Below are 13596 nucleotides of genomic sequence, written 5' to 3'. Positions count from 1 at the left end.
TTTAGAGTCAGTAGAAATGCCTCTTTAGTGTCCTAAGTTTTCATAGCTGTGACCTCATAGCTGTTAATTGGTTAGTGTCTTAACGACTGTTCCACAGGTGCATGTTCATTAAATGTTTATGGTTCATTGAACAAGCATGAAACAGTGTTTAAACCCTTTACAATGAAGATCTGTGTTACTTGGATTTTTACTTGGATTTTTGCGAATTATCGTTGAAAGACAGGGTCCTGAAAAAGGGACGTTTCTTTTTTTGCTGTTAAAGAGCAGATGGATGAACTCATTATAGTGGGCAGTCAGCCAGGTCCATCCTGATGGTTGTTTATCTATCTGGGGTTATTATATCATTCTGTGCCTGTGGTTGTTTATCTATCTGGGGTTATTATATCATACTGTGTCTAATGGTTGTTTATCTATCTGGGGTTATTATATCATACTGTGTCTAATGGTTGTTTATCTATCTGAGGTTATTATATCATACTGTGTCTAATGGTTGTTTATATATCTGGGGTTATTATATCATACTGTGTCTAATGGTTGTTTATATATCTGGGGTTATTATATCATATTGTGTCTGTGGTTATTTATCTACCTGATGTTATTATGTCATACTGTGTCTGTGGTTGTTTATATATCTGGGGTTATTATATCATATTGTGTCTGTGGTTATTTATCTACCTGATGTTATTATGTCATACTGTGTCTGTGGTTGTTTATCTATCTGGGGTTATTATATCATACTGTGTCTGTTTTTATTTATCTATCTGGGGTTATTATATCATACTGTGTCTGTGGTTGTTTATATATCTGGGGTTATTATATCATACTGTGTCTGTGGTTGTTTATATATCTGGGGTTATTATATCATACTGTGTCTGTGGTTGTTTATCTACCTGATGTTATTATATCATACTGTGTCTGATGGTTATTTATCTACCTGATGTTATTATATCATACTGTGTCTGATGGTTATTTATCTACCTGATGTTATTATATCATACTGTGTCTGTGGTTGTTTATATATCTGGGGTTATTATATAATATTGTGTCTAATGGTTGTTTATCTACCTGATGTTATTATATTATACTGTCTGTGGTTATTTATCTACCTGGGTTTATTATATCATACTGTGTCTGTAGTTATTTATCTACCTGGGGTTATTATATCATACTGCGTTCTATTATTGTAGTTTCTCTCCCGTTCGGCTTCTCTTTCTCCATCTCCTCATCCTTCCCTTCTCTTCTCTGGCTCTTGGTGTTTCATTTAAAATGGTGATTGTTCATGTCTGTGAGAGAGAGTTCATTCTGGTTGTTGGTTTAGTGTACTGTGATTATGAACATCTATGTTTTAATATTGATGCATATAAACGTCATGCATTTATACCCATACAGATATAAACACACACCACAATGTGAGGGAGACGTGGTCGTCGATGGCAACAGCGGCTGGACAATATCAGGGTGTACCCCCACATGGAGATCCCCAACTGGACCTGTCCTTCTTGGTTCCCCTGGAGACGGAGAGTGGGGATGGGGAGGACGTGGGAGAGGAGAACATTGTGTATCTCTGAGGCTGAACCCCCTGAGTCAAAACCAGGACTTAAATCTGGAATCCTTCATGGTGAAACTGCCACGTCCGTTTGAGATATTACAACAACAAAGAAGTTACTGCAAACAACAAACACGTTTTTCCCCCCTTGGACATCATTATAATCACAGATTTAACAGGATTATATGAAGGTTCCGAATCCAAGATTGGACAGTAAATATCTAGGACTATTGTATATCAACAAGGTTTAAAGAAGTAACAGGACTGGCACATACAGAAATCTCTCATGCTTTGTCTCTCTGCCCCGCCACGTCTGTGCCAGGTACCCTCCATATGTGTCGCCAAGTGTTGTCAATGAGAGACACTTTTATAGTGCTACATGTTTATGTGTCCATATGTGCAGTGTGTGTGTGTGCGTGTAACTTCATCCTCTGTGTGTGTGTGTGTGTGTAACTTCATCCTCTGTGTGTGTGTGTGTGTGTGTGTGTGTGTGTGTGTGTGTGTGTGTGTGTGTGTGTGTGTGTGTGTGTGTGTGTGTGTGTGTGTGTGTGTGTGTGTGTGTGTGTAACTTCATCCTCTGTGTGTGTGTGTGTCTCTGTCTCTGTTGAGAGTTCAACCCCAGGGCTGCCATCGGGCCTGTGTGCCTGAGGCCCTCCAATGACAGTTACCCTGACCAACCCTGCTGCCTGCCTTCCCCCTCTCTCCTCACCCCTGTATCAGTCTCAATCTCTCTGTATCCCTGCCCCACACTGCCCTAAGTCTGCTTCAGTCTACCTCTCGTTTTCTCCCTTGTCCTCTAAGCCCAATCTCTCCAGGACTATTTATTAGGCTCTCCCAGAATGAAATGCTGAGGAGAGTCTTCTGTGTTACCGCAGGGGGAAAGAGCGAGAGCAGAGAGGGGCTGGTATCACTGTAGAATCAGGCTGAATCTGTCCAGTTGCTCTGTGGCTGATTGTCTGGCCAGGAAATAAACAGCTGCTCGCCCATTCATCAGACAAGCTCTATTTAGAAGGTGAGCGGGACACTGCAAACACATTAGTCATGAAGGATGAGGTGAAGCACCATGGTCAGAAGGGATTTGGTCCCTTGGTTTCTCAGAGTGTCTGGCTCTGGCTACGCCTGGACAGCATCATTTGTTTTTATCTGAAGGACTTTTGATTGTTTTGAAAGAGTGTAAAGGTATTGTGGTTTTAGGAATGATGTTGTGACTGTAGCAGTCTATCAATACAATATAGGACACTGCACTACTCTGCCTATATAAAGTACATATTTTATTAGGGTCAAACGCATATAGTGGTCAAAAACCATAGGACAGAACATTTCTACACTTTCGATGACCTTTGCTTTTAAAAAAGGTTTTAAGTATCCAATCAGGGACAGTGCACTGTACATGTGAAGCATACCAAATATGGCCACATCTCTTATGCTTGATAACGTTTTTTTTTACATCGTTTTCATAGATTTTAATGTTGAAATATTCCTTCCAAGGCACATATTTCATAGCACATGATTTATGCCAGTGTGTGCTCAGTTACTTTAAGATTTTGTCTTATGTAAAGTTACCTTACTAATGCATGTGTAGTAATAGTAGCTGGATAGTCAGCCTGGTATCAGTTTATATCAGTGGAGGCTCCATAGAGGAGGAAGGGGAGGACTATCCTCAGTGAATTTCATAAAAATAAAAATAGTGAAACATTGAAAAAGTTATCCTTTTTATATAAAACTATACTACATCTATTCACGTCACCAAATAGTTGATTAAAACACACTGTTTTTCTATATAGGTCTACAGTAGCCTCAACAGCACTCAGTAGGGTATCACCATGGAGTAGCCATAGGACAGCTAGTTTCTGTCCTCTGGGTACATTGTTTTATTTATTATTTTTGTATTTTATTATTTTACACTTATTTTACCAGGTAAGTTGACTGAGAACACGTTCTCATTTACAGCTACAACCTGGGGAATAGTTACAGGGGAGAGGAATTACACCAATACAAAACTTATAGACTTACACAGTAATAATGACAACTTCTGGAGAACGTCCTCCAATCTATTAAAGCTCTTGCAGCATGAACTGACATGTTGTTCACCCAATCAAAGGATCAGAGAATGAATTTAGCACTGAAAGCATAAGCTACAGCTTGCTAGCACTGCAGTGCATAAAATGTGGTGAGTAGTTGACTCAAAGAGAAAGACAATAGCTGACCAGTTTTTAAAAAATGAATTTCTTCAAAAATGAAGGAGAAGCAAGAGAGAGAGCTATATTTCTCGTTGTAATTTTTTCACTTTCACTTTCACTTACTTAGCTAGCGAAAGCAGCTAGCTAGTTTAGCCTACTCAAACACCCAGTGTTTCTGTAAGCAAACAGAATGAAACATGGATAAAAATACCTGAATTTGTTTGCAACTGTTGAACTAATCATTACACCCTAGATCAGCTATATGCAGGCAAGAGTGTGCGGTATTAAATGTGTCACTGTCTGTCACCTTGATTACTCAAATCTTACTCTCGACCTGTACACCTACGCTACAAACCATTTCTATATGGACCTTGCTTTGTGCACGGGGTATTGTCATGTTGAAACAGGAAAGGGCCTTCCCCAAACTGTTGCCACAAAGTTGGAAGCACAGAATCGTCTACAATGTCATTGTATGCTGTAGCGTTAAGATTTCCCTTCACTGAAACTAAGGAGCCTAGCCGGAACCACGAAAAACAGCCCCAGACTATTATTCCTCCTCCACCCAACTTTACAGTTGGCACTATGCATTGGGGCAGGTAGTGTTCTCCTGGCATCCGCCAAACCCAGATTCGTCCGTATAACTGCCAGATGGTGAAGTGTGATTCATCACTGCAGAGAACGCGTTTCCACTGTTCCAGATGGCGGCGAGCTTTACATCACTCCAGCCGATGCTTGGATTGCGCATGATGATCTTAGGCATGTGTGCTGATGCTCAGCCATGGAAACCCATTTCATAAAGCTCCCAACAAACAGTTATTGTGCTGACGTTGCTTCCAGAGGCAGTTTTTAACTCGGTAGTGAGTGTTGCAACCGAGGACAGAGGATTTTCTGTGGTCCCATTCTGTGAGTATGTGTGGCCTACGACTTCGTGGCTGAGCCGTTGATGTTTCCACTTCACAATAACAGCACTTACAGTTGACTGGGGCAGCTTTAGCATGGCAGAAATTTGTTGGAACGGATTTGTTGGGAAGGTGGCATCCTATGACGGTGCTAGCACGGTGCCACATTGAACGTCACTGAGCCCTCCATTAAGGCCATTCTACTGCCAATGCTTGTCTATGGAGATTGCATGGCTGTGTGCTCGATTTTATACACCTGTCAGCAGCGGGTGTGGCTGAAATAGCCGAATCCACTAATTTGAAGGGGTGTCCACATACTTTAGTATATATAGTGTATGTTGTAAACTTCATAGGCTAGGTTGTGGCAACCTCATGATGGTATAGGGAACATTTGAGTATAATGTGTAGTAGCCTAAATCTATCAATGTTACATTGAGCTGGGTGAGTGGAATATGAATGAGAGTCATCCAATATGCTGTATTAGAAATAAGGCCATGCTCATTTAAAAAATGTGCGTCCTCCCTCATCTTAAACGTCACCGACCGCCACTGGTTTTATGCATCACATTATAGTAGTAGTAGTTGGGTAGTCAGCCTGGTATCAATTTATATGCATCACGTTGTAGAAGTAGTTGGGTAGTCAGCCTGGTATCAATTTATATGCATCACGTTGTAGAAGTAGTTGGGTAGTCAGCCTGGTATCAATTTATATGCATCACGTTGTAGAAGTAGTTGGGTAGTCAGCCTGGTGTCAGTTTATATGCATCACGTTGTAGAAGTAGTTGGGTAGTCAGCCTGGTGTCAGTTTATATGTATCACGTTGTAGAAGTAGTTGGGTAGTCAGTCTGGTGTCAGTTTATATGCATCACGTTGTAGAAGTAGTTGGGTAGTCAGCCTGGTGTCAGTTTATATGCATCACGTTGTAGAAGTAGTTGGGTAGTCAGCCTGGTATCAATTTATATGCATCACGTTGTAGAAGTAGTTGGGTAGTCAGCCTGGTATCAATTTATATGCATCACGTTGTAGAAGTAGTTGGGTAGTCAGCCTGGTGTCAGTTTATATGCATCACGTTGTAGAAGTAGTTGGGTAGTCAGTCTGGTGTCAGTTTATATGCATCACGTTGTAGAAGTAGTTGGGTAGTCAGCCTGGTGTCAGTTTATATGCATCACGTTGTAGAAGTAGTTGGGTAGTCAGCCTGGTGTCAGTTTATATGCATCATATTGTGATGCATCACATATTTTTTCAAAATATGATGCATAGCAATGCTATCATGTTTGGGTAGTAGCCTATGGTTGAAAGATGACTGATGGAATTACTCTTCTAAGCACCTAAACGGTAACCTTGCTTTCTACTCAGAGCTCTAACGTTATACTTGAATATTCATGTGCTACTTTACTACCAACGTGTTGTTTTGTTTATTAATGGCCTTTGACGTCCTGGAAGTCAGTCTTTAGCTGTCCCACAGCCACCATTAAAAACACAACACAAATAAGACAGTAGACCTAAAGGACCATGTAGGGTAAGTCCCAAATGATACCCTATTTCCTATACAGTATAGTGCACTATGTTTGACCATGGCCTATGGGGCTCTGGTCAATAGTAGTGCATAATATAGAGAATAGGCTGCCATTTAGAAGTCAGCCGTAATATCCAGGTAGTGTAATAGGTAGCTTCATCTGCATAAAACACCACAATGGTTATGTTGGACAGCAAATTACTTTTATGTGTATATTTCAGTGCCTTAATTTATTTATTGTAGATTTATATAGTTGTTTTACATGCTCTTTGTTGGGTTATGTTGTTATGTTGTAAGATAAATTGATTTGTCTTATGAGAACAGCTGTATATCTTATGACTGTGTAACTGTCATGCATTAAAACTTGATCATAACACTGACATATGGTTATTCACATTTTATCTTGTTTACATGGTTTCTCTGTATTAGATCACTTGGAATTGTCACGCCCTGACCGTAGAGAGCTTTTTATGTCTCTATTTTGGTTTGGTCAGGGTGTGATTTGGGTGGGCATTCTATGTTCATTTTCTATGTTTTGTATTTCTTTTCCCCACCGATACTTTGTGGGTAGTTATTTTCTGTTTTGTGTTTCTGCACCTGACAGGACTGTTTCGGTTTTCGTTCATTCTCTTTGTTATTTTTGTTATTAGTGTTCAGTTGTAATAAAAAGCATGAACACTTACTACGCTGCGCTTTGGTCCGATCCTTCTTTAACAGACGAACGTTACAAAACTACCCACCACAAGCGGACCAAGCAGCGTGGTATGGAGGAGCAGAGGGTTCAGGACCCCTGGACATGGGAGGAGATATTGGACGGACAGGGACCCTGGAGACAGGCTGGTGGGGGATATCGCCGCCCGAAAGAAGAACTGGAGGCAGCTAAAGCTGAGAGGCGGCGATATGAGGCAAGGCAGCGCAGCAGGCACGAGAGGCAGCGTTGCCCTCCAGTCCGGAGCCTCCAGAGTCGCCCTCCAGTCCGAACCCTCCAGCGACGCCCTCTAGTCCGGAGGCGCCCTTCAGTCCGGAGCTGTCACGCCCTGACTGTAGAGAGCTTTTCATGTCTCTATTTTGGCTTGGTCAGGTTGTGATTTAGGTGGGCATTCTATGTTCATTTTCTATGTTTTGTATTTCTTTGTGTTTGGCCGGGTGTGGTTCTCAATCAGAGGCAGCTGTCTATCGTTGTCTCTGATTGAGAATCATACTTAGGTAGCTTTTCCCCACCGATGCTTTGTGGGTAGTTATTTTCTGTTTTTGTGTTTCTGCATCTGACAGGACTGTTTCGGTTTTCGTTCATCCTCTTTGTTATTTTTGTTATTAGTGTTCAGTTGTACTAAAAAGCATGAACACTTACCACGCTGCGCTTTGGTCCGATCCTTCTTCAACAGACGAACAATACAGGAATATGAATATAAAACATGTGGAATTTGTATATGGTTGATGTTTTTATACAGCTGAAACCACATTGCCTACCAATGGGACACTAAATATGTTCTGAATCTGAATGTAACATTTGAGGGTAAAACCATAGAAATACATTGATAATTCATTCTAATTCTATGGGTAAACCCACCAAACTGTCAACTCTTTCAATACAGTATAACGCGACCTCATGTTGACTTGACTGAGAGAGTTCTGTACTACCAGTCAGTGGTTTGAATGTGCCTGATATATGAATCTGTTATGAGGATAGATGGTGTTCAGTTTGCCCAGTCATCCTCTACACAGACACCTTGATGAATCGACACAGGTGCCAGAGGGGGCAGGACAAGCCAGCAGGTGCATGAAAGTCATCGCTTCACTAACTGGCTCACTCTTAAGTTATGAAATGCCTGCCTGTCTACCTTAACAAAAAGTTCAATACACAACAACTTTCTGCCTTTCTATCTCTCTCTCAATTTCAATTCAATAGACTTTATTGACATGGCAATTTAAATGTCTTACATTGTCAAAGTATACATATAACAATAATAATAATAGTAGGATTGGAAATCGGATTACCATTAACAGCAACTACAACACCAATATTCTCTCTCTCTCTCCCTCTCTCTCTCTGTCTCCCTGTTCTCTGTCTGTCTCTCTCTCTCTCTGTCTCTGTTCTCTCCCTCTCTGTCTCTCTGTCTCTCTCTGTCTCTCTCTTTCCCAGTTCTCTCTCTCTCTCTCTGTGTTCTCCAGGTAGCTCCTCTAGGGTTTCTACTGCTTCCATTGTTCTTATTTCCCCATAGCCAGATCTGCCACTCAAACTGAGATTCGTCTCTGCACTATCAGTGCTTTGGAGTCTCTGGTGGCGTTCCTAGTCTAATTGGATTTGAGACAGTGTGTACATGTGCACGTGTGTGTGTGTGTGTGTGTCATAGGAGTTGTGTACTGTATCAGTATGTTGGAGCTGGTGCATAAAATGGTAGTAGCATGAAAATAAAAACTTCCGGTGTTTCTTTAACCACGGTACAGTTTTCATGCGATAAGTCATACAGTATTAAAAAAAATCGCAACAGCTGTGATGGAAACTCGACATTTCGGTAAAATTTTATAAATGCCGACAGATAATTTGTAATAATAATAAATACTGGTATAATAACCATCATATGGAAGTAAACTTGGAGTCATGCAATGATATGGTGTGTGGTTTCATTATTTCATCACACACTGAAGTCAGTTTGGTGGAAACACCACTGGAGAGAAAATGTACATAGTTTCTTTATGCAATTCTTTGAATATTTGCATGAAAATCTGTTGCCAATTGGATGGAAACCTAGCTTGTGTGACTCTTCAGAACTCTCACAAAGGGACTCGTTTCCGGGCATTACCAAGGAAACCTGGCAGGACCTGACAAAGGCAGTGAAACGGGAACAGATGTTGGAGCGCTGTAAGTGTGTGTGCACTGACATGAGCTTCTTTGTAACAATAATGAGTGTGTGTGTGTGTTCACTAGAGCAACACGCAGGTCTGAATATTAATGCACCCTCAATTGGACACACACACACATTCTTTCTCTATGATCCTGAGTAACTCTGGTACAGTAAGAATGGCCTCTCCTTGCCTCGTCGTCTCTGTGTGTTTTATCATTAAGTTACAGTGTAATGGTTCCTTCCCCAGGTGTCATTGTTTCTGTTTCATGTCTGTGTGCTGTTAGTGTTTCTTGTCTGTGTGCTGTTAGTGTTTCTTGTCTGTGTGCTGTTAGTGTTTCTTGTCTGTGTGCTGTTAGTGTTTCATGTCTGTGTGCTGTTAGTGTTTCTTGTCTGTGTGCTGTTAGTGTTTCATGTCTGTGTGCTGTTAGTGTTTCTTGTCTGTGTGCTGTTAGTGTTTCTTGTCTGTGCTGTTAGTGTTTCATGTCTGTGTGCTGTTAGTGTTTCTTGTCTGTGCTGTTAGTGTTTCATGTCTGTGTGCTGTTAGTGTTTCATGTCTGTGTGCTGTTAGTGTTTCATGTCTGTGTGCTGTTAGTGTTTCTTGTCTGTGTGCTGTTAGTGTTTCATGTCTGTGTGCTGTTAGTGTTTCATGTCTGTGTGCTGTTAGTGTTTCTTGTCTGTGTGCTGTTAGTGTTTCTTGTCTGTGCTGTTAGTGTTTCTTGTCTGTGTGCTGTTAGTGTTTCATGTCTGTGTGCTTTTAGTGTTTCATGTCTGTGTGCTGTTAGTGTTTCATGTCTGTGTGCTGTTAGTGTTTCTTGTCTGTGTGCTGTTAGTGTTTCTTGTCTGTGTGCTGTTAGTGTTTCTTGTCTGTGTGCTGTTAGTGTTTCTTGTCTGTGTGCTGTTAGTGTTTCTTGTTTTGTATTATGTTCTGTTTAATTTAAACACTCACTCCCTGAACTTACTTCCTGACTCTCAGCGCACAGTGTTACATACAGAGAGTAACTCTGCTACAGCAAGTATGGCCTCTCCTTGCCTCGTCATCACTGTGTTTTACAGACTCTTCAAAAGGTTACAGCTACACAGAGGAGAGGAGATGAACGATAAAGACAGGAAATAATAACACTGCCGAGTCATTTTCCGCAGAGGAACGTGGAGAGGAGTGTGTGGAGAGTGGAGAGTGGAGAGTGCTTAGGCCCTCCCCATTGGAGAAATGTAATGATTTCTGTGGGCGTATGGAATAAACCTGTCCATCCCAAATATAAATAACAACTATTAAAACACATCCGGGCGAGGAGGGCTTTTATGAGAGAAACCAACACTATACAGCACAGCGTATTGGATTCCTCTCCAGCTGATATATTGTGACTGACTAGCCTCAGTATATCTACAGTCTAGTCTGTTTGGCACCAATACGAGCTTCAAGGGGACAAAGTTACTTTGGTCTAACTACTTTTTTCTTGTTTTCCTCTGGCGTTAGGGCTGGGGTGGTGTAGCGGGCCAGGGTTAGATGAGGAATGGTCAGAGTAGTGGAGTCTGAAGATTGGGAATTTGAGCGGGATATTTGCCGTTGCTTAGATTTACAGAAGCATTACCCTTTATGCAGTCGTTGGGGCCATTCCTCCTAATGAAGGAGTGGAAATAGAATGTTGTTTTATGTGTTGTACCTAATCACATTTCTGTCATCTCAAAGAAACATTCATCAGTTTGTATTCATGACAGGTGCCTATTGTGATTGTACTTTACAACTTTACCATTCAGAAGTTTGGAAACACCTGAAGGGTTTTTCTTTATTTTTACTGTTTTCTTAATTGTGGAATAATAATGAAGACGGGTGAGGTGAAGGCCAATAGCCATGGGTCCTCTGAAACACAACCCTTCCAAGCTGCACTTCTTCTTGCTTAACCTGGAAGCCAGCCAGACAAATGTCTTTGGAGAAAACACTGTACAACTGGCAACCAGGTCAGCGTGCATGCACCCGGCCCACCACAAGGAGTTACCAGAGCGTGTTGGGACAAGGCCGGGCAAACCCTCCCCTAAACCGGACTACGCTGGGCCAATTGTGCACCGTCTCGTGGGTCTCCCGTTCCCTGTCAGCTGTGACACAGCCTGGAATCGAACCTGGGTCTTTGACGCCTCTAGCACTGCCATGCATTGTCTTAGACCGCTGCGCCACTCGGGAGGCCCCTTCTCATCTTGACCTTTGACACCCTTTAAACGTACACATATTTTCCCCAGCTGCATCAAGGCGGAGTGCATGCCGCGATGTTTATCCATAAACACACTGTAATTACACTCACGTTTGGTGGCTTTTGATGTCATAACGGACAGAAGCCTCAAAGCTACGGCATGTCATGCCAAATACTGTTACAGATCCCAACAGATCCCCGTGAGATCCCCCTTTCACACACACACACACACACACACACACACACACACACACACACACACACACACACACACACACACACACACACACACACACACACACACACACACACACACACACACACACGCACACTGTTCCCTCCAACTCCCCACTCTTTCATATCAGCTGGCCCGTCCAACTCTCAACGTTGTGGTAAGGTCCCATATTGGACGTCATCACAACATTTAAGGTTTACATGCATGACAGATGGATTAATTTAGAAGCTGTCAACCACGATTAGTTCTAAAGAGGGAAACATGATACGCCAAAGCTTCCCCCACCGAGCGTCATTTTGTCATGTGAAGGGTTAGAAGGGTGTCCCTGGCTGTGCTGAGTTACATGATGTGTTGCCTGCTAATCTACACATGTGAAAGCCGAGGACTTGAGCACACACAAAAGCGTGTTCCCACTTGCTGCTCTCTGACAGAAAGAGCAACCTTCAAAAGACAAAAACAGAGAAAATGTTTCTCTTTTTGAATAGCTGAAGGGTTTGTTAATCCCTCTTAGTGATTCAATTGACAACATGTCTTTGAGGCTTTGAGGTGAATGGATAATCCACAGACAGAAGATGTAACCTGGGTTTGGTTTGATGTGACATTACTGACATGTACCTCTAAACACCCCCAGACTCTGTATCCTCCTTTCTCCCTACTGACATTAAACCTGTTAACACCCCAGCCTCTTTATCTTCCTTTCTCCCTACTGACATTAAACCTGTAAACACCCCCAGCCTCTTTATCCTCCTTTCTCCCTACTGACATTAAACCTGTAAACACCCCCAGCCTCTTTATCTTCCTTTCTCCCTACTGACATTAACCTGTAAACACCCCCAGCCTCTTTATCCTCCTTTCTCCCTACTGACATTAACCTGTAAACACCCCCAGCCTCTTTATCCTCCTGTCTCCCTACTGACATTAAACCTGTAAACACCCCCAGCCTCTTTATCCTCCTTTTTCCCTACTGACATTAAACCTGTAAACACCCCCAGTGTCTTTATCCTCCTGTCTCACCACTGACATTAAACCTGTAAACACCCCCAGCCTCTTTATCCTCCTTTCTCCCTACTGACATTAAACCTGTAAACACCCCCAGTGTCACGCCCTGACCTTAGAGAGCCTTTTTATTTCTCTATTTGGTTAGGTCAGGGTGTGATTAGGGTGGGCGTTCTAGTTTTTTGTTTTCTTTGTTGGCCTGGTATGTTTCCCAATCAGAGGCAGCTGTCTATCGTTGTCTCTGATTGGGGATCATATTTAGGCAGCCTTTTCCCACCTGTTGTTTGTGGGATCTTGTTTTTGTGTAGTGCCTGTTTACACTGCAATTACTTCACGGTTTGTTTGTTTTCTGTATTTGGTGTGGTGAGTTTCATTTGATTAAAACATGTGGAACTCTACGCACGCTGCGCCTTGGTCCAATCATTCTAACGATCGTGACACCCAGCCTCTTTATCCTAATTTCTCTGAACTGACAAGAAACTGTAAACACCCCCAGCATCTTTATCCTAATTTCTCCCTACTGACAAGAACCTGTAAACACCCCCAGCATCTTTATCCTCATTTCTCTGTACTGACAAGAACCTGTAAACACCCCCAGCATCTTTATCCTCATTTCTCCCTACTGACATGAACCTGTAAACACCCCCAGCCTCTTTATCCTCCTGTCTCACTACACTTGTAGAAAAAAAGGTGCCATCTAGAATCAAAAATGTTTTTTTGGCTGTCCCCATAGGAGAACCCTTTGAAGAACTGCTTTTCGTTCCAGGTAGGACCCTTTTGGGTTCCATGTAGAACATTTTCCACAGAGGGTTCTACATGGAATCCAAAAAAGTTCTACCTGGAACCAAAAAGGGTTCTCCTATGGGGACAGCACCATCTCCTGGTCTCTCCCCTTTTGTCTATCCTTGTCTCTCACTCCCTCTATCCACCTCCCTCTGCCTTTTCTCCACCTATGAGGTGCCCAGGCTCTAAGTCTTTCTGATCCCCTGGGGCCTCAGCATCACCACCAACCCAGCCAGTCAGAGCTGTGATCTCTCCCATCATCACCACCACCCCAGCCAGTCAGAGCTGTGATCTCTCCCATCATCACCACAACCCCAGCCAGTCAGAGCTGTGATCTCTGCCATCATCATCACCACCCCAGCCAGTCAGAGCTGTGATCTCTCCCATCATCATCACCACCCCAGCCAGTCAGA

The 13596-nt window shown here is 42.5% G+C and overlaps 1 protein-coding gene across 2 annotated transcripts in view; it reads left to right on the top strand.

Moving 5' to 3' along the window:
* LOC129818143 (rho guanine nucleotide exchange factor 28-like) overlaps positions 1-6822 on the top strand; it is a 116526-nt gene extending 109704 nt beyond the window's left edge. For both annotated transcript variants that reach the window (XM_055873780.1, XM_055873779.1), the window contains one exon: positions 1390-6822. In XM_055873780.1, coding sequence (XP_055729755.1) covers positions 1390-1568 — 179 coding nt within the window. In that variant the 3' untranslated portion in view covers positions 1569-6822. The remainder of the gene's footprint in view (positions 1-1389) is intronic.
* Positions 6823-13596: the final 6774 nt, after the last annotated feature.

Source organism: Salvelinus fontinalis, chromosome 21 (assembly GCF_029448725.1).
Source record: "Salvelinus fontinalis isolate EN_2023a chromosome 21, ASM2944872v1, whole genome shotgun sequence".
Taxonomy (NCBI): domain Eukaryota; kingdom Metazoa; phylum Chordata; class Actinopteri; order Salmoniformes; family Salmonidae; genus Salvelinus; species Salvelinus fontinalis.
The sequence above is the reverse complement of the archived record's forward strand: the minus strand, read 5'-3'. Positions and strand labels throughout refer to the sequence as shown.